Source organism: Perognathus longimembris, chromosome 14, assembly GCF_023159225.1.
Source record: "Perognathus longimembris pacificus isolate PPM17 chromosome 14, ASM2315922v1, whole genome shotgun sequence".
NCBI lineage: Eukaryota > Metazoa > Chordata > Mammalia > Rodentia > Heteromyidae > Perognathus > Perognathus longimembris.
This window is the reverse complement of record NC_063174.1, coordinates 44,903,762-44,924,222: the sequence shown is the minus strand read 5'-3', so window position 1 is coordinate 44,924,222 and position 20,461 is coordinate 44,903,762. Positions and strand designations below refer to the sequence as shown.

The 20,461-nt window shown below is 40.7% G+C and overlaps 1 protein-coding gene across 8 annotated transcripts in view; it reads right to left on the bottom strand.

Moving 5' to 3' along the window:
- Nrxn3 (neurexin 3) overlaps positions 1-20,461 on the bottom strand; it is a 1,433,525-nt gene that overhangs the window by 766,769 nt on the left and 646,295 nt on the right. For 7 of the 8 annotated variants that reach the window (XM_048362219.1, XM_048362221.1, XM_048362224.1 and 4 more), the window contains 3 exons: positions 15,346-15,727; positions 13,991-14,181; positions 12,622-12,795 (listed from right to left, as the gene is read on the bottom strand). In XM_048362219.1, the coding sequence (XP_048218176.1) occupies positions 12,622-12,795; positions 13,991-14,181; positions 15,346-15,727 (747 nt within the window). Of the gene's footprint in view, positions 1-7,893; positions 7,921-12,621; positions 12,796-13,990; positions 14,182-15,345; positions 15,728-20,461 lie in introns of all 8 variants that reach the window. The other variant, XM_048362226.1, reaches the window with a different exon arrangement.

Genomic DNA, 20,461 nt, shown 5'->3' with positions numbered 1-20,461 from the left:
CTGGTGACTCATGCCTGTAGTCCTAGCTACTCAAGAGGTTGAGATCTGAGGATCAAGGTTTGAAGCCATCCCTGGCAGAAAAGTCCCCATGAGAATCTTATCTCTAATTAACCACTCATAAACCAGAAGTGGAGCAGTTGCTTAAGTGGTAGGTTGCTAGCCTTCAACACAAAGAGGCTTAGGGATAGTGCCCAGGCCCTGAGTTCAAGCCCCACAATGGAAAAAAGAAAAGAAAAAAGAAAAAGGGAAATGGAAGAAAGAGAAGGTTTCAAAATAATTGGCTGTTGGTTAATGCAGAAGACAAGGACTTCACAAAAGTAAACTGATGTACATAAATTTCCTCAGGACCTTAGAGGCAGCAAGCAGCCAGGTGTGAGATTCCATAGCCCTCCTCTGCGTGTGGCAGCCCTTGTCTACATGTGGCAAACCCCCAAGGCAGGAGAGCAACTGGGGAGCTGCTGGCTAAACAAAGGCAATTTAAATAAGATTGGTCCAACTTACAAGCAGAGAAAGAGATAAGCTATTTTAAGACAAGGCAATTTAAGATAAGATCTTTTAAGATACTTTAAGATAAGGATATGGGTTGGTTTATAAGGAAATTTCCCAAATGCCATGATAATTCAAACCAGTTAAAGCTAAGTTTTTGTCCAATTATGTGAGCAGAAAACTGTATCAAATGCATAAGATCTAAATAATCTTCCAAATCAACCTCAAATTTCAGACATTTCAAGGTGACACAAACCTTTAAGGGTTATATATGAATAAAGTAAGTCCTTTCATCATTATTATTGATAGCTGAAAATTCTACAGAGGCCAAGCAATACCTCTATAAAGACTCAATATACTACTTTTGGATTCAGTATGTAACCAATGTTCACAATGTCAAATTTCTGTTTGAGGAATGATAGTCACTTCTCTTTGTATAGTAGAGAAAGTGACAGGGAAAACCAAAGTATGGCTGAAAACACAAAATAAGTTGACAGTGATGTTAATACCTCCATTTCTAATTCCCAGCTCTGTTTTCTACTTTACTGGGAGCCAAAAAATTGTGTCTTGTTTTCTTTCTGTATTTTGTTGTTGTTGTTGTTGTCAGATGATAATTTGACAGCTGTGACAAACTTCTCATCACTCTTCAATCCAGAGTGTTTTCTCCTCTGTAAGCATTGTTCCATATGGTCATTTCCTGCCTGATACCCCTCAAATCCACCTCCACATCAGATACAAACATCACAAGTTGTCTCAGGATCTTTAGGTATTTGTAGGTCCTTAAAGTTGAAGTGCACCCTGCATAGGACACTAGTATCATACTGTAACGTCTCTCCACTATTGCCTGGGCAAGACTTAAATAAAGCCACCTCTGCATCTTCCCAATGCAAATACATAAATGCTGCCATACCAGAGCAATTTTTTTTGGCCTTGAAGGCATAATCTCAATCTTGTCAATGTTCAGCAATACAGCAGCTGTGCCTTCATAAAAAGAAGTTCCAAGTCACATCATCAGGAGAGTGAAGACCAACAATGATATCTAAAGTGAAGATTACTGATAATTTTAATAATATCAAAATTCTTTTCAATGATCTCAAGCCCTACATAATATATTATTAGGTATAAAACATCTCAAACTGGGCATGGGAATTTGTTGAAACTAAAATCATCTTCACCAAGTCTTTAACTCAACATCCTTGATCAACAATATATGTTTAATATGCAACTCCTTGTGACATAAAAAAGAGACCAGTTTATCTTAGTGTGTTGATTTTAAGCAGCGAAATATGCTCCCGGCATCACCAATTTGAAGCTATAACAAGTTCTGCCACCTCGACAGGAGTGTAGAATTCTTAGAAATCTCTTGAATTCTAGGTTCTCCAACACAGTTGGTACTGGCTCCAACATGGAGAAGTTCTCAGTGGTTATTGAAGTAAAGACAAGGAGTCCACCTTTAGAAGAAAGGGATTTACCTTGGAATGTTTCCATGATAATGGATGGGCTGGAGATTATGTCTGTCCTGGTTAGGGTCACTGTGAAGGAGGGAATGATTGGTACCACAAAGACTTCTTGTTCAATACATCCTATTTTTAAGGGTATCTGGGTCATAAAGGTCCAATGATGGGATCACTTCTTGTTTTCTTCCTTCCTTCCTTCTTTCCTTCCTTCCTTCCTTCTTCCTTCCTTTCCTCCTCCTCCTCCTCCTCCTCCTCCTCCTCCTCCTCCTCCTCCTCCTCCTCTTCCTCCTCCTCCTCTTCCTCCTCTTCTTTTTTCTTCTCTTTCCTCTTTCCCTCTCTCCCTCTCTCCCTCTCTCTCTCCTCTCTCTCTCTCTCTCTCTCTCTCTCTCTCTCTCTCTCTCTCTCTCCCTCCCTCCCTCCCTCCCTCTCTGTTTCCTTGTTATTTGAGGGCTTGTTTTTCTTTTTTTCCAATCCTGGAGCTTTGGACACAGGACCTGAGCACTGTCCCTGGCTTCTTTTTGCTCAAGGCTAGCACTCTATCTCTTCAGGCTCAGCTCCACTTCCAGCTTTTTCTGTTTAGGTGGTGCTGAGGAATTGAACCCAGGGCTTCATGCATGCTAGGCAAGCACTCTATTACTAAGCCCATTCCCAGCCTTATTTGAGTTTTGGGTTGTTTGAAAGTCTCATTATGGAGATCAAGCTGATCTTCAATTTACAATCTTCTTTCGGGGGCCTTCTAAGTGCTGGGATTACAGGTATGCACCAACATACCTTGCCACATGCACCCCCTTTTGGAGGGAAATTATGGACAAACCCTTACAAATCAATGCCATTTTAAAAGTCTAAACCAAGGCCTCGTTGTGAGCCATTCATTTATCTCCCAGCATTGCTATAATTACCTAGTGGGTAATTATACCAGAAAGTAAGTAGGGAGAGGGAGGGGAGGGGGAAAAGGCTTTCAAAGGCCAGATGTAACAAAAAGAAGAGCAATTACACTTTACCTAAATAAGCATTGTGAAATTTTTCATATAGAAATTATTTAAAATAATGATAGAAAAACTTTCTCCTGTTGAGGGTACTATCAAATCATCTTGAGCCACCTGTATGTTATTCTGCTTTGGAAATACTTTCAGAGGACTGGGAGTCATGTCACATGATAAAGTAGGGAAATGAATGTAAGCTTTCAATCTACTTTTGTCACTTATTAGCCATGTAACCTTGGTCTGGCTGCCTAAATTCAGTCTTCCTATAGAGATATAAATTGCTACTCCCTCATGAAGTGAAGATTAAATAAGATGTATAGACAAGGTCATTATGAAGTGGGAATCTACCCATGAAAAATCATGGTCATGATGGAATTAGAATTTTCTAATCCTTCGCACGTGCCTGACTAAAGTAAGCTTTCAATAAATGGCATAATCAGTTCTACTGGAAAGGAAATCAAATGTTCTTCTTCCCACTTAAATTGGGCATTTAGTTGGTGTTAGGCTAGAAACAGGACTGATTAAGGAATTTAGTCAGGTTTACACATCTCCTAAGATACAGTTCACGCACGCAAAAATTGAGGGACAGAAACAAACTCACCATGGGATGTGCAGTTTAATTCCTGCCTCTCCCACTATTTCCCATAAGGCAAACAAATCACTTCTGAATTACTGATTTCTATTACGTTAAGTGCTACACTTTTATTATATAAAATATAATGGGGAGTGTGAGTCAATCCTTAGCTTTAGGGGAAAAATACAGTGGGGAACTCACTACATTTCTCCCACTAAAGAAAAATAGAAAATTAAAATGGCCTTTAAATACTAAGAGCTTGTCAAAAATGTCAAAGAAGAATCTCCAGATTTTCTAAGTAATGAATCCTAATACATTGACTTCCTCAAATATCTAGCACTTCACCCCCTCCCAGATCTAGTCAGTGCAAGATTCCCTTAGCTGTCTGGCCATACCTGGACAGGGGGAAACTTAGATTTCTAGAAAATAACTCATTCAACTTGAGAAATAAAACTTGCTAAGGAGGGAGATAATGAAATGTAGGGGGTGGGGGGGGAGTTATCCTGAGGAACGCCTTAACCAAATAGTTACCCTGTCCTTACTCACAGTTTATGTCATCTGTCTCTCTCCTGATGGAAAAACTCGAGCGTTGCTTTTACACTAAGGGTTTTACATGGACAAGCTTGTAGAGATTCCTTTCCTCTCCAGTAATATCCCTCGTGAAAATGAAAAGGAATTAATAAATTCCTTCTTAAAATTCCATAGAGATTTTCATTCTAGCCAAAGTAACCTGTAGAAGGACTACAGCTCAGCAACTCAGCATTTCCCGTGGCCTCCAGCAAGAAGCACTGACAACTCCCACAACCTCATCTAAAGGCGAGAGGTACAGAGTCTAGACTGAAACCAGGACAATCAGTGAGGTTCTTCCTTTATGACATATCTTGTCATAATGTGTAACTATGCTGGCTAGTAACTAGATGAAACAGCCAGCAAGAGAGGACGGGGAAAACAGAAACAAGAATTCATTTTCATCCTAGACCTACTTTAATCTGTGAGGGAGACTTACTTCCCCTTCTTGGCCAGGTAAACATGAGGCAGAGGGCCCTGTCTCTTTTCTCTCTCCTGCTCTGCTGTCCAGTTCCTGCATCTTCTCATTCATTTTCTACTCTGCATGGCTGTATGATCTGGACAAAATACCAGTCAGATCCAAACCTCTGTCCTGCTTGCAGCATCCTCAGGATAATCTAATAATCTGCAGCAAAATTATGCCATCTGCCTACCCCCATGTCATCTGCTATCACACCTTCACAAGCACATTATTTCAGCTCAATTGAATTTTATGTTATTGTTGTTGCTCATGGGCCTTGAACTCAGGGCCTGGGTACTGCTATTCTTGAGTTCATTTGCTCAAGGCAAGCACTGTACACTTGGAGCTACACATCCACTTCTGGTTTTCTGGTGGTTAGCTGGAGATAAGACTCTCAAGGACTTTCCTGCCCAGGCTGGTTTTCAACTGAGATGGTCAGAGCTCAGCCTCGGAGAGTAGCTATGATTACAGGCATGGGCCACCAGCCCCTAGCACTCAAGTGAACTTACAGTTCCTCAAACCAGTCAAATATTCTTGTCCTTCTTTCCTAAAGACAAATCCTGGACCACCCACCTCGATCACCATTCTACCTACAGTCTAACCAATCTACTCTGTGCTGCTTGGCTGGCCGGAAGCACAGCTTCAGGACAGCAGTTTCCCCATGCAATCTACTTATTGGCTGTCTACTGACCTCTTTGATTGCAGAAACGACATCTTTGCAGAGAACGAAATCATCAAAACAGCTCACCTAGAACCTAAGAACCCAATACCTGGGATTCGCTGTCGCTATATTTGTTAAACTGAACAACACAATCCCTAGGGAAAAAAAAAACACTAGGAAAAAGAAAAACATTAAAAAGAACACAACCCAACAACACAACGACAAGAAGACTCAAGCTATTGATCCATCAGACTGAGATACATGGGGTGGGGGAGGGGGCTGTGCATGCACCCATTGGTAACTGGGGCTTGAACTGGGGGCCTAAGTACTGTCCTTGTAATCTTTTGCTCTACCACTTGAGCCACAGCTCCACTTCTGATTTTTTTGTGGCTAGTTGGAGATAACAGTCTTTTCCTAGCTGGGCTGGCTTCGAACTGCTAACCCCAAATCTCAGCCTCCTGAGTAACTAGGAATATATAGGTGTGAGCCACCAGCATCTGGCTTGAAATTCATTTTTATAACTCATTGTAGTATTTACTTTTGAAGACATTTGCCTTTACACTTCCCACTGCCTATTTTCCCTGTCATGTTGGTTTTTTTCTGTTCTCCATATGTGATAGCAAGTAGAGCTATCCTTGCCCTCAGCTTATAGCTGGAAAAGGCAACTTATGAGTAATGGTCTACGCCTCAGTGTCAGGAAATTAATGCTGAAAGCATTTGCATCCAAAAGCTCATTTGCTGAAATATAGGAAAAAAGGGAGGTGAACCAAAATAATTACAAAGAAGTGCAACTCCTGCCATTAATTGAGGGGCTAAGTTATTACAAGAATGGAAGAAAGTTTGTGACAACAGAATGATAAGCTAAAACTCATACTTTGTGCTACACTGCTTCCATAATATGAAAACTAAAACTGATTCAATAGGTCTTATCCCCAAATCTGCATTTATATCTGGGAAACAATGTAACAGGCATGGAGATCAATCTAATCACTTGGTTGTGTGGTTGCTATAAACTATTTCTTCCTTTGAATGAGAACATTTCAATCATTGTGCCTACACGAGAGGCTCATGTTAGGATCTAGAGTCAAAATCCTTGTAGTTATTACGCTAAAGAAAAGTTCAAAGTTGAGGAGTCCAGTTTGTAGATGTCTAATTTCTTTCCTTCTTTCCTTCTTTCCTTCTTTCCTTCCTTCCTTCCTTCCTTCCTTCCTTCCTTCCTTCCTTCCTTCCTTTCTTCCTGTCTTTCTTTTTCTGTCTTTCTTTCTCTTCCTTCCCTACCCTTCCTTTCCCCTTTTCCTTCCTTCCTTTTGCCTTCCCTTTTCCTTCCTTTTCCCTTCCTTTCCTTTTCCCTTCCCTTCCCTTCCCTTCCCTTCCCTTCCCTTCCCTTCCCTTCCCTTCCCTTCCTAGTACTGGGGCTTAAACTCAGAGCCTCAGACTCTCACTTGTCTTTTTTCCAGTTACAACTGATACTTTATTACTTGAGTTTGGCTCCAGTATGGTATTTCGCTGGTTAATTAGAAATAGGGTCTTACAACTTTGAACTATGATTGGTCTTTTCTTTTCCATTAATTTTAACCTATCAGAATATCTATGTGGATCTTCCAAGGAAACATGAAGAGAAAAGAATGACATCCAATCAAATAACTATGGAAAAGTCCTATTTGTCTTCCTAAGAGATAGAGATTTCTCTCCTAGCAAGGTAAATGGCATAAAAGGAGGAAGTCAAGGCAGAGTAAAGGATCTTTGAGATCAATACTTACTTTAGAAAAGCTACCTTTGCCTTACCCACTTCTAACAAGTTTTTGTTGATTGAAAACCCTGCAGAGGCCACCTGAGGCTGCCTTCCCTACTCACCCATAGCTTCAAGATACATAAAACACCCTTGTTCCTCCCTTGCTATTCTGAGACAAAGCAGCCTGACCCAACAAGACCAGTGAGCCATTCCTAACTTCACAGGCTGCCTCTCAAATAGCCCTCCTGCTACCGATACTCACTGGCATCCTCTACACTGGCATTTTACAGGAAACTCAGGATAGAACTCACACATCTTCTCCCTCCACAAGGGTACCCTTCAACCTTAGATCACCAAACAGGAAATTAAAGTGCTCAACCCAAATCCCCAATGGGAGATATAAATCTCTGGAACATTTTAATGGTACTCATATCTCCCCGAATGCCTAAAATACAATATTTCTTTAAAATGAGTGAATATTAAATGATGTGCTGTTTCATAAGACTCAAGCAGTTAAATGCACTGCCCTAGAAAATGGACTTCCTGATCTAGAAAAATAATAAATTAAGAACTTCAGTAGCCTTTGTTTTTCCTTCTTCAACGTGCTTCCTTCTATCTATGGTGAATGAATGAAAGAATCCCAGATCACCCGTGATGACCCCTCGGAAGGGTGCTAATCATTTCTAGAAAGGATTCTGGGTGGTGGTAATCACATGGAATGATATCATATTCCTTTTGGGTCCACCACCCCCCCATTCCTCTCCATGAGATCTTCTTCACTGTGTCAGTTCTTCGCCATGCACTGATTTGGTTTTCTGGCACCCTGGTAGAAGAACACTGCTTTCAGCCCCCTCCCCTCAATAGCCACGGTCTAGGAAGTGGGACAGCTTGAAGCCCTTTCATGTAAAGATCCCAAGATCACACAGGGCATCTTTCAGTCGAAAGTGTAAATGGGAACAAGAGCCTTCTCTACCTTGCAGGTCAGCTTTGGTCAACGCAACTTTGTTAGCAAAAGAACAGGAAAAGCGGAAACAATAACCAGAGGTTAGTAAGAGGAAGAATCAACCAAATATCATTACAGAAATGGAAACAAATGCAGTGTGCATAACCGACATCACTCAGACAACTGATAATGCTCAACAGGGTCACAAGAGACAGCACAGACGAGGGGACACGCAGACCGGGGTGGAGCAGGCCTCCAGAGAGCCAAGTCAGCCGAGCAGGAGCGAGGAGACAGTGGACAAAGCACAAGCGATGGGTGACGTGCCCTCCCACATGTACAGAGCCAACCCCAAGGTGGATGGGCCAGAGATAAAGGCAGCATATAGCCAGACTGAAAGACACGTGTATACAGACAGCACCCACAAAAACAGTTCAGAACATTTAGGAGCTGGGTACGGAAGAGTCACTTGGAAAAACCTCTCGTACCCACCTGAAAAGGCCACCAAAGAAACTGGCACCAAATCTAGGCTTTTTTTTTTTGGTGGGAGCGGGGCAAGAGGTGCTGTGTTTCTGGGGCTTAACGCAGGGTTTGCGCACTGTGCCTGAGCTGTTTGTGCTCAGGGCTCAGGGCTATCCCTCTACCACTTGAGCCACAGCTTCACCTCTTCTAGTCTAGGCATTTCTATTGAGGTGATTGATTTGAGAAAGCTAAAGCATTTAGTTCATTCAACTTACATCAAAACCCAGACGTTTGTGGGCAAAATGGCACCAAATCAATGTCCTTTTTATGTACATGAAGTGCATGTTTTTAGATGCTTATCATCTGTGATTTTTGTGATTATAGGATAGCATTTCTAAATAACAATGTGTTGGCCTATATAGCAAAGTTGGCCTCAATATCAACATAGGGTAAGAGTTGTACTAGCCAAGCATTGTAGAAGCCAGGCAGGATTTAAAGAAATCCTAGCCAAAATCTAGAGGCCAAAAGTCACAGTTAATTGCTTGCTAGAAAATATACTTAATTTCCAAATTTTACATACTGCAGATATTAGAGGCATCAAATCAAATCCTACTTTAAGAATTTTCTCTGCTACAAAAAATTAAGAACCATAGAATAATAGATTAAATTATTTTTAAAATAATTCTGGAGTCTTTATATTTTTATTGCTTTTGCACACCAGATAGCACAAGGAAAATAATATACTTGAGGATCTTGAAATAGCATTGTGAAGGACTTTAAGAGGAACACATGAAACATCTGGTAACTTAAATTAATGACCATGAAACACATTTGTCATCTTAAAGAAACTCAAGTCTGAGTCTTAAATAATGAAGCCTCATCCCCTACCTGTTTGCTCTTCTGTCCATAGACATAATAAATCAAGACATGCATGCTATTTCTTATGTTTTCCATATTGTCTAATACCCAAGGACCTCTTGGGAATTACATGCTATATGTACAGAGAGAGTGAATGACAATGACACTTCTTTGTAGGCAATGTCTGAGGTACTCCACTTTCCCATTATCTTCCACAGATTCATCTCCATGGGACCCTAAGCAACTCCTGGGATCCTCATGAAGGCTTATTCACAATAGGGAGAATTTCCAATGACAGTAATTTATGCCTACACTCATTTTTTGGCTATTTTTCCTAGCCACTTAGGCTAATTATCTATGTCATCTGTGTACAGTAAACAAGGGCCTTCTTCCCCCAGCACTCAGCCTCCACTTCTTCCCACCCAGTAGGGCAGTCATAATGCTCAATGGGCAGCCATCATAATTATCTCCATGGCAATAGAGTGCAGTGTTATTAGGCCCATGGGAGCTGCCATAGATGCGAATGAGAGAGCCATCAAGTCACAATATCAGGCTTAGAACAATCACCAATAGTTAGAGGAAAGTCAGAACCTACCCATAATGCATGGGATGAGTCAGGCTGAACTATACACAGAACTGCAGGCAGGAATATGGGAACATTTCCCCAATTGGATAGGTAATTTCCTTTGGCTAATGGGCTCATGGCTTCTCTCAAAGGTCTCTTAAGTGGGGTCCATTCTCCCCTCCATACTGTACATTTTGTAAAAGATAGCTTAGGCCACCTCTTAATCTAATGCTCTAGCTATACTTCATGGCACCCTGATTTTTATATTCTATAGAGCCATGCTTCTAATAGTGCAGTGAAAGATACATGTGGCTAAAAAGTGCTTTAAAAATATCTAATTTAGACTGAGGTATACTGCAAGTGGAGAATGCATAATTTTAAAGACAATATGACTCAGAATATTAAACATCTATTGATTAGTTTATGTCAAGTACAAGCTAAAATGACCATATTTGGGATCTATTGGATTAAGTAAAATAATATATAAAACAATACGTTTAGCTATAAAGTATTTCATAACTTCCAAAACATAGTTATTAGGAATGTTTGTAGGTGATTATAGGAATATTTACATTCCTCTTTTGACAATAACAACTGTGAAGTTAACTTGGTGATTCCTCCTGGCTTTTCAATCTGAATAAATGTTGGCATGATACAAAAAATTTAGCTTTTATACAGAGACTTATGCTTTTTAAAATGTGATTTTTGTTGTTTTGTGCCAGTACTGGGGCTTGAAGTCAGAGCCTCATGCTCTTGCTTAGCTTTTTCTTTTTAAGGCTGGCACTCTAGCACAAGAACCACATCTTCAAGTCTGGATTTTTGATGGTTAATATGAGTCTCTCAGATTTGTCTGCCCAGGATGGCTTTGAACCATGATCCTCAGATCTCAGACTCTCAAGTAGCTACAATTTCAGGCATGAGCCACTGGTGTTGACTTAGGAGGTGCTTTTATTTTGTTATTTAACTTTATTTAATTATTCCAAGATAAACTACTATCACTCCACAGTCTTCTCAAGTAAGACAATTTAATTTCAATGTTGTATCTAGCCCAGTCTAGACTTGACGTTTATCACTTAAAAAAAATAAGATTAGGCCAATGAGACCAAAACAATTGAGTTGAATGAAAATGTGCATTTCTTTTTTTTTTTTTTTTTTTTTTTGGCCAGTCCTGGGCCTTGGACTCAGGGCCTGAGCACTGTCCCTGGCTTCTTTTTGCTCAAGGCTAGCACTCTGCCACTTGAGCCACAGCGCCACTTCTGGCCGTTTTCTGTATATGTGGTGCTGAGGAATCAAACCCAGGGCCTCATGTATATGAGGCAAGCACTCTTGCCACTAGGCCATATCCCCAGCTCCGAAAATGTGCATTTCTAGTACATAAAATTATGATCTCAAGTTCTTTCTGATTCCCTATAGCCTGTCTCGCTACTCTCTCTCTCTCTCTCTCTCTCTCTCTCTCTCTCACACACACACACACACACACACACACACACACACACACACACATTAGGCTATCAGAATGAAGAAAAATTCCTAGGTAAAGGAAAACTAGAGTAGACCCTAGGAGTGGCAACCTTCCACTCCTGAAGCACAGTACCAGAGTCTTTGGCAAAGAAAAACAACTCTCATCACTGTGAATCATACTGAGAAGCTGATTGATGAGAACCTTTTCCCAAAATGTACTTTTAAGGGGATGAGTGAGCTCAGATGGAAGTTGGTTAAAAACAGGTGTGAGCCATGAAGTTGAACACAAGAGATGAAGAGTAAGTAGATTGTCGTGGTAACTTAACAAAGGACACAAGAACACATCACACAAAGGACCATGAAGCTCAACCAGAGGCGAGAATAGGTAGATCTTGTTCATGGGGCAGACAATCTCCTCGCCTTTGAATTAGGTAGTCACTGTTTCAGCCAACCCAACACAGGGAATGTGTTCATTGCTGCCCTCTACTGGCTCGAACTAGACTGAGTTGCAGAGCATTGCTGAAATTTGGGGAAAAAATGTAAAATTGCACAATTCCCTTCAGATCTCAAATGAGAATAGATTGTCTACAGAAACTGGCTGAGCATGGTCTGTTGTGCTAGATGGGCCAGCAGGCAATCCTATTCGATGGCTCATGTGAGATTATTCATAAACAATAATCCCATGTTTATTGAATACTGACCACATATCAGGCATTTTACTTTTCTGATGTATTCATTTGACTTTTGAAGGTAAGTTTGGTTGTTCAATTTTATAGAGAGGTTGAGTAACTTACCGAATTGTCACATACCTAACACAAGTTACTGTACTGTCTGGCCCTGAAAAACAGGTCATTCTTACATCAAAGCCCAAGATGTTCCTCTACCCCTCCTTGAGGAACAGCCTGAACAATGCCTGATATCTACTAAGTACTCAATAAATATTATTTCCCTTCCATTGTCATGGCATTCTGACATCAATTCCCATCTCCTGGTGAGTTTGCATCCAACAAAGCAGTCATTACTTGCCAAAATGAGCAGCATTTTATTAACCCATAGAAAGTCCCCTTGTCATGGATGAAAACAGATTTTAAAAGTCTCTGATGACCTTTCCGTCATTCTAGAAACCAAAGCACAAACTGGGAGAACCCTGATGTCACTGTCAGGGAAGATTCTTTTTTGGCAAGTGTGTGATCCTAGGAAGACACTTGGCCGACACTGCTGAAGCCCAGGATGCATGTCCTGACATTCTCAACCAATGACAAGAGGAGATTACCAATGGCAATGCAAAAATAAATAAAAACAGATGGCAAGTAGGAATGAGAGAGGACTGGTGAAACAAAGAGGGGCCAGCAGAGGCAGCAAGGAGGCTCAGGGCTTGCAAGAAGGCTGTAGCTTAAAAAGAAGAGAGGCTCTACCTTCACAGCCCCGCTCGATCTGCCCACTCCTGTGGAGAGCATCATTGATGAGGTCAGGAAGGCGCCCATTCAAGTCCACAGATGCCAGACAGCCCTGAAAGCCATCCCGGGAAGCCACGAGCTTGGGCAGATTGCTGTACATGCCTTGGGCTAGGCCAGCCATGTAGAGGTCACCTAGAAGGAACAGGAACAGAAGAGACAAAGAGATGGGGACGCAGTGTCAGCTAAAGCCAATACACATTATGTAATGTAAGCCTTCCTAGAGGGGGGAGATAAAGCGAATAAATACTAATCATTTCTATTAGTCATTTTTAAGATTTAAAAGAATCCAACACTTCTTGCACAGCATTTGTGTTTTGTGTGTGTGCCTGTTTGTGTGTGTGCCAATCCTTGGGCTTGTACTCAGGGGCTGGCCTAGGTGGTGTCTCTATATGCTTTTATGCTCAAGATTAGTGCTCTACCACTTGAGCCACAGCTTCACTTTTGGCTTTTTGGTGCTTAATTGGAAATACGAGTCTCCTGGACTTTCCTGCCAGGGCTAGCTTTGAACCATGACGCTCAGATCCTCAGATCTCAGTCTCCTGCAGTGTGAGTCACCAGACTGGTTCACTCAACAAGTTTCAATCAACGTACCAATTCTACAAAGTAGAAATAGTTCTCATAGTAAGATGAGGCAAATGTTCATGACATTGTCAACAATATAAGCATGTATTGAGTACTTTTTATTTGCTTTCACCAATAATATGCTGATAGTTTTACAGATATAACATTCAAACTTCAAACAATCTATAGAGGGAGTATATTATTATTATTATTCCCATTTTAACTAAAAGATACACATAAGCTAAATAAGGCTGAGAAATTTTTACGAAAATCACTGAGGTAGTATATATCTCAGGTAAGATTCTCAAGCGTTTATTCTTTATTAAGGACCTTTTACTTTTTTTTTTTCATTTGTGTACTAGTACTGTGGTTTGAACTCAGGGCCTGGATGCTGTCCCTTAGCTTTTCACTCCAAAACTGGGGCTCTACCATTTAAACCACACCTCTACTTAGAGATAAGAGTCTGCCTTCGAACCAGAACCCTCAGATCTCAGCCTCCTGAGAGGACTGAATATTACATGACTAGTATTACTAATATTACAGGAGTAAGTCACTAGTGCCCAACTTCTACCATTTTGACATCAAGAAAATGGTCTTTCAGGCATGGTCTATATGACAACTAAGTTACATGGTGGTATAATTTAGCATTGTTTAATAAGACGCACCAAAAACTGCATGGCATTCCTACACTGTAGTTTTCTTCTAGCCACAGCCTTCCTGTGGAAAGGAATGCCTCAAGAAGGATAAAATTCCTTGCAAGGTTTACCTTTCAGATCCAGATTTTTGGCTCCATTGATAACCTGAGTGACCACCTTGGTGTCCACCTTCAGACTGTGGGTGTTACTGTTGTCCCGAGTGATGACCACATTGTGCCACTGGTTGTCGTTCAGGGGGCGATCACTATTGCCTTTGATCACATTGGGACCATTTCCAAGGTCAAACACGTAGTGAATGTACCTGTGAGAGGTAAGAACCATACAGTAACTTGATTTTCTCTAAAGTGGATTAGGGCAATGGATAATTGATCTCAGGGGCTTCAGATCTCCAGAGCTGAACTGGTATGTTACAGCCATGAAATCATAGCTTTGTTTTTGCAATGGTCAGCAACTGATTTATATCACTTCATTCTAATTAGTATACTTCCTTCTCCCGCTATAGATAATTCTGCCCAGACCAGCCAGTAGTGCAGCTAATATGCTGCAAAACACTAGGGGGCAGCATTCAAATTAAATCAATCAAGGATCGTGATTTGCATTTGCCTTTTGTTTGACTACTTTCCAACCCATAGCAGCAGAATGCCTGGCAGGATGGGAAGATTGACAAAAGCGAAAAGTGTTTTTGTAAATTATTTCATGGTAGGATTGCAAATACCTCTACTTCTTTTCTTGTTATAAATGTGGTGGTCACCATTAGAATTACTCAAGGTGATTATCATATATGCTGTTGCAGCTCCCTATGATTTTAAAAGATTGTGTTTTATAGTGAAAAGCCTGATTGTATTAATCTATGGAAGGACTTTACTTGTATATTTCTTTACTTGTTTATAAAAATCCTTTTTACATTACTAGAGATTAATTAGAGGGTCTCATGCATGTGCACTCCCACTGCCCACTCTAGCCATTTGGATGTTGTATTTCATTTTACTTTAAAGTGAGTGGGCTTTAGACTCAGGGCCTTGTACTGGCTGGGCAGTCACTCTACCACTTGTGCTTGCCAAGCCTTTTTGGCTTTAGTTATTTTTAAAAATAGGAGCCCACATTAGCTAAGACTATAATCCTCCTATTTATGTCTCCTACATAACGGGATGACAACAACATGCCACCCCTCTATATCGCTACATGTTCGCCAAACCTGGCCTAAAACTCATGCCTCCAGCACCCGTAAGATCTTTCATTACAGACATCCACTACCATAGCTAGCTGGGTAGATCTTCCAATAAACTTATGAATCTCTGTCCTTTCCTACCGTAAGCATTTTGTGGATGTTCCTCACTTGATGAGATCCTAGCAAGAACCAAAGTTATCCAATAGAATGGACAGTATTCTTCCTGCCTATATTTTATGAAGGGCTTTTCAAAAAGTACCATATCCGGCATAGATTTTTATGATCCCTTCCACTTACCCTTTGACGAGCTCAACTGCAATAAAGTCATTGCCATCACCACTATTAAAGAGGATAAAGCCATCCGCAGAGGTTGTCTTGAACTGGAAGAAGAGGTGCATGGAGGTGTAGGCCTGGAGGGTGGCAAGGCTCAGGTAGCTACTCTTGGTCTTGAAGGTGACTGGGTCAGCGATGATGTTCCTCAATCCGAAACGCGCCTTCAACTCACAGTAATCAATGTCACCGTTTTTGCACAAGTCAATGTAAAGCAAGCCATTGAACATGAGGCTCTGCAAGTGGCCAATGAAACTGGATGGGACGACAGAGATGTACCGTTTTTCAGTCATGATACCAGTTTCGATATTGTGGAACTCCAGGCGGGTGTGGTCTCCCACCATTGTACCTATAGAAGTCAAAAGTGAAGTAAAGACAGGGAAAATTACATTGTGTGACAGCATTCTTATGACTGTAGCTTTTAGGTAGAATGTGTCCACACCACATATTCAATTTTGATTCCATTCCAGAAAACAAAAGATTCGTGACAGTCTATTCCTGAGCTGGCCTCAGGCAGAGAGCTGACTACTGGGCCAGCTCAAGTAATACATCCTGCATCTAGGCTCTCCTGTAGCTCCTTAGAAGACCCCATCAAGTAAAGATAACAAGAGGCCACAGGAAGCCCATGCTAAAGGATAAAAGCCATTCGTTTTCTGAGGGCTAATACATACCATAAGAAGAAAAGTCTCTGTTGTTCCAACCTTTGTAAAGAATGAACAAATGAGTCTTATTCATTACCAAATAACTCCCTGCTATAATAACTTACCACCTCAAGCACTCATGAGAGCTTCTATTATAGAGCATTTGATTTTTACCTTCCACTCATTGTTAACTTTTTCTAGTAATAACACCTAATTTTCCCTTGCACTTACAACATGGTAGCCTGGACAAAGCTGATGTGGGGTGTGTGTGTGTGTGTGTGTGTGTGTGTGTGTGTGTGTGTGTGTGTGTGTGTGTGTGAGAGAGAGAGAGAGAGAGACAGAGACAGAGAGAAAGAGAGAGAGAGTTTTAGGGCTTGAACTCAGGGTGTGGGCACTGTTTCTTAGCTATTACATTAAAAGCTAATGTTTCACCACTTGAACCACAACTCTATTTCCATCTCTTTGGTGTTTAATTAGAAACAAGAGTTTCAGACACCTTTCTGCCAAGGCTGGCTTAAAACACTGATCCCCAGATCTCAGCCTCCTGAGTAGCTAGTGACACAGCTGATCTTAACCAAGCTACATCTCTATATCCTCTACCAAAGACCTGATTACACAGAAGGAATACAGAGGAGGATTGTGATCCAAGGCCAACTCTCAACAAAATGTGTAAGACTCCATCCTAAAAATTAAAAATGGCAAAATACAGCTGGGAACATACATAACTCAAGTGGTAGAGTGCTTGTATATATAGCAAGCATGAGGCCTTGATTTCAAACCCCACTACTATCAATAATGGAAACAGTAATTAATTTCCTTTTTTTTTTCGTTTCTCTCCTAGTTTAGCTCAGACCTCAACAGACAAAAGTTTGAGGTCTATGGATTATTTTCAGGACCTCTTAAGTTTGAATATGAGCAATTCAAACACATTATATTCTTGGATGCTCAATACAGATTTCATCTCTTCAGGAGCAATCTCTGATGTGGTTCAGAGCTGCCGATAAGCACAAAAATCAGATGAACATTTTGGGAGCTTCTCTATGATGTTTTGACAACGACTGACAGTCTCTTTGCTTAAGTGAAAATAAAATAATGATGCTACTTAAATATAAATTGTAAAGCAGAAAAAAATCAAAATGCGCCCTAAATCTGGTAACAGTTGAATAGCTAGAAAGAATCAATGCACAAAATTACTTTGTATCAAAACCCTACAGGTCATGGAAATGCAAAGCAACATAACCTAAATTCACATGCTTTAAACCAAGGAAGTGGTGGAAACAGGCAGTGTGCATGTGCATTTGGCTCTAGCTGATCCTGCCAAGCCCAGGGCCTGGAGCTGGGGAATGACCAGCGGCGTCACGGCCAGTATCCTTTGGGCAAAGGAGCTGAACAAAGGCCCTGTCATGGCTATGCTAACTTGTATGTGGATAAAAAAAGAAATCTAGAATAGAACTCTAAAGTAAGAATGGTGATTCCAGGGCTGGAATACGGCCTAATGGTAAAGTGCTCACCTCACATAAATGAAGCCCTGGGTTCGATTCCTCAGCACCTGGCAAAAAGAAGCCAGGGACAGTGCTCAGGCCCTGAGTTCAAGCCCCAGGACTGGCAAAAAAAAATGGTGATTCCAGACAATAAAAGGGTATCTCTCTGGACTCCAAAGGGAATCAGAAAAGATCATTTTAACACTTATTGGGAGCTTTTTAGAAAAAAATTCCGGATAAACGGAACTTCATGATTAAGAATTTAGAAAATCCCCCTCACTGGCAGAGAAAAAAGAAAATGAATCCCTATAAAGCAAAAAAAAAAAAAAAAAAAGAATGAATGGTGTTGGGTGAGGCAGAGCATGGAGTGAGAACTTGGAGATTCAGCACAGAAGCCAAAAATGGAATTCAAGGATTAATTCAGGGTCCCTGAGAAAGGCTACAGGATGATTCAGAGAGCAGATCAACCGGAAGTCTGGAAAAGGCTAAGTATCTTTCCTACTGACTACAAGATCTCACTTCCCTGTGAATGGAGATTCCAACGAAGAAAAAATGACATATTCTCACACACCTAGTAAAAGTATTTAAAAATTTTTTTTTCAGAGCCATGTACCAGTGGCTCATGCCTGTGATTCTAGCTACTCCAAAGGCTGAGTTCTGAGGATCACAGTTTGAAGCTAGCCTTGGCAAGAAAACTCATGAGATGCTTGTCTCAAATTACCAAAAAGCCAGAAGGTGAAGTTGTGGCTCGAGTGGTAGCATGCTGTCCTTAAGCAAAAAATCTCAGAGACAGCACCTACCTAGGCCCTGAATTCAAGCTCTAGCACAGGTATCCCCCCAAATTTTAAATTAAATTAAAAAATTTAAAAAACATTGCTCAGTCTTAACTACTGTGCCAAACTAAACAAATATTAAAAGTAAATCTATGTAATCTATGTGTCCTCTGAATTGTGTGGCCCAAACTTCCTTTCTACTAAGGGAGAGGTATATGAACACCTTGTACCAGCTGCTCTTAGATTTCAGAGGGAAGAGAAATAACCTGGATGAAGGAGAAGTAAGAAGACCCAAGACTAATAACTACTCCCCAAATGCAAGACCCAGTGCTAAAAACAGTATATGACAAATGCCCTTATCAAAATGAAAACTGGAGAGAGATACCATTATTTTGTTTGAGAGATGAGAACATTTAGCTTACATGTAGCCATCGATAAAGGATCAAACTGATGGTCCATGGTAAACCCTCAAATTGGTGCCAAATATATAATCCCATAGCCATACCTTTACTTAGACACCCTACTGTCATTGAAGAAAAGTGTAACTCATCCAGGTGCATTATTGCCCAAGACGAGCAATCGATAGAGTTTTTCTGGTGGAATTCCCATGCAGAATCTGTTGTAATAAGTTCATACTTCTCATTCATGGCCAAGCATCAAGGCCACCGGCTGACCCAGCTCAAACCTTTACTTCTATATTTCACTGACATTCAGCAAGCTGCCTACAGACCCATCCTCCAAGAGTTGAAAGTACATAAAAGCTAGGGAAATTTCTGGGAAAGAAGTACCTTCCCACAAATCCTGTACATACAACAGAAGGGGATATCAAAACTCTTGAGGTTGCACTATGTTTTTCCATTCCAGCTTCACAACTTCTTAACTGAGTTACTTTGGAAGAGTTACCTAACTTTTTATGCCTCCATTTCCCACAAGTAAAATAGATATGAGGTTGTCATGGGCAAGTGTGTCAGTGGATATTTTAGAATATTTAGAATGATGCTGAGGACTGTAATTATTAGCTATTTCTAAATATTTGGTAGTCGTTCTTCCCCACCCCCTTCCTTTCTCTGAATCACTTCCAGTCATTTGGCTTCTTTTTTCTCTCTCTTTTATCATCAATGCAAGATGTGTGTGTGTGTGTGTGTGTGTGTGTGTGTGTGTGTGTATCCATTCTGAGTCTCGAACTCAGGACCTGGGTGTTGTCCCTTTGCTTTTCCCCTCAAGAATAGCATTCTACCAATTGAACCACAGATCCACTGGCAACATGGTTAATAGTTTCATAGACTTTATTGGCTACCATGAAATCTCAGTACTCAGATCTAAGCTTCATGAGTAGCTAGGATTATCAGGTTGGCAATGCAAGCTTTTGGTTTGTTTGTTTATTTGTTTTGGGGGGAGATCAGTCATGGGGCTTGAACTCAGGAGGACCTAGGTGCTGTCCCTGAGCTCTTTTGCTCAAATCTATCCACTCTTCCACTTTGGGCCACAGCATCACTGTCAATTTTCTGGTGATTAATTGGAGATAAGACTCTCGTGAACTTCCCTGCCCAGGCTGGCTTTGAACCATGATCCTCAGATCTCAGCCTCTTGAACAGTTAGGATTGCAGGCATGAAACACCAGAGCCCAGCATGGCAGGCTCTTTTTAAGAAGAGACCATTTATGGTGACTTCTACATGCTCCATGATATTCAAAAGAGGTCTGCAAGCTTCTTTGATAAGGATAGAAAGAACTTATATTCAATGTTTCCTTGGGGGTCAGTTTTGTTCATCATTTCTGCATATGTTGCTTTTGATCAATATTAAGAACTCAGCAAATATAAAGGGAAAGGCTCAGAGCAAGTCCATTGACCTAGACATTGCAGACATGGGGAGACAATTAAGGAAAAAATAAAAAAAGGTTTATAAACTCTGTAAAGGATTGTTACATTCTGCCTGCAATTCTCCAGCTCTTAAGTCTCAGATCTTTTTGTTCCCAGGATATCATCACCTCTCAAAATCATACTATAAGTGATATAGAAGTTTCTGGAACAAAATATATTTGGGAAAGTGCATATTTAATGACTGATGATTAGCAGTTAGCCTTTGAAGGGCTCCCCTAAGTCTTAGAATAAAGAACTTTTTTTGATCTAACATTTCCAAGTCCTGTTTTATCAACTTTTTTAGTAACACGAGAAACAACATTTTAAAG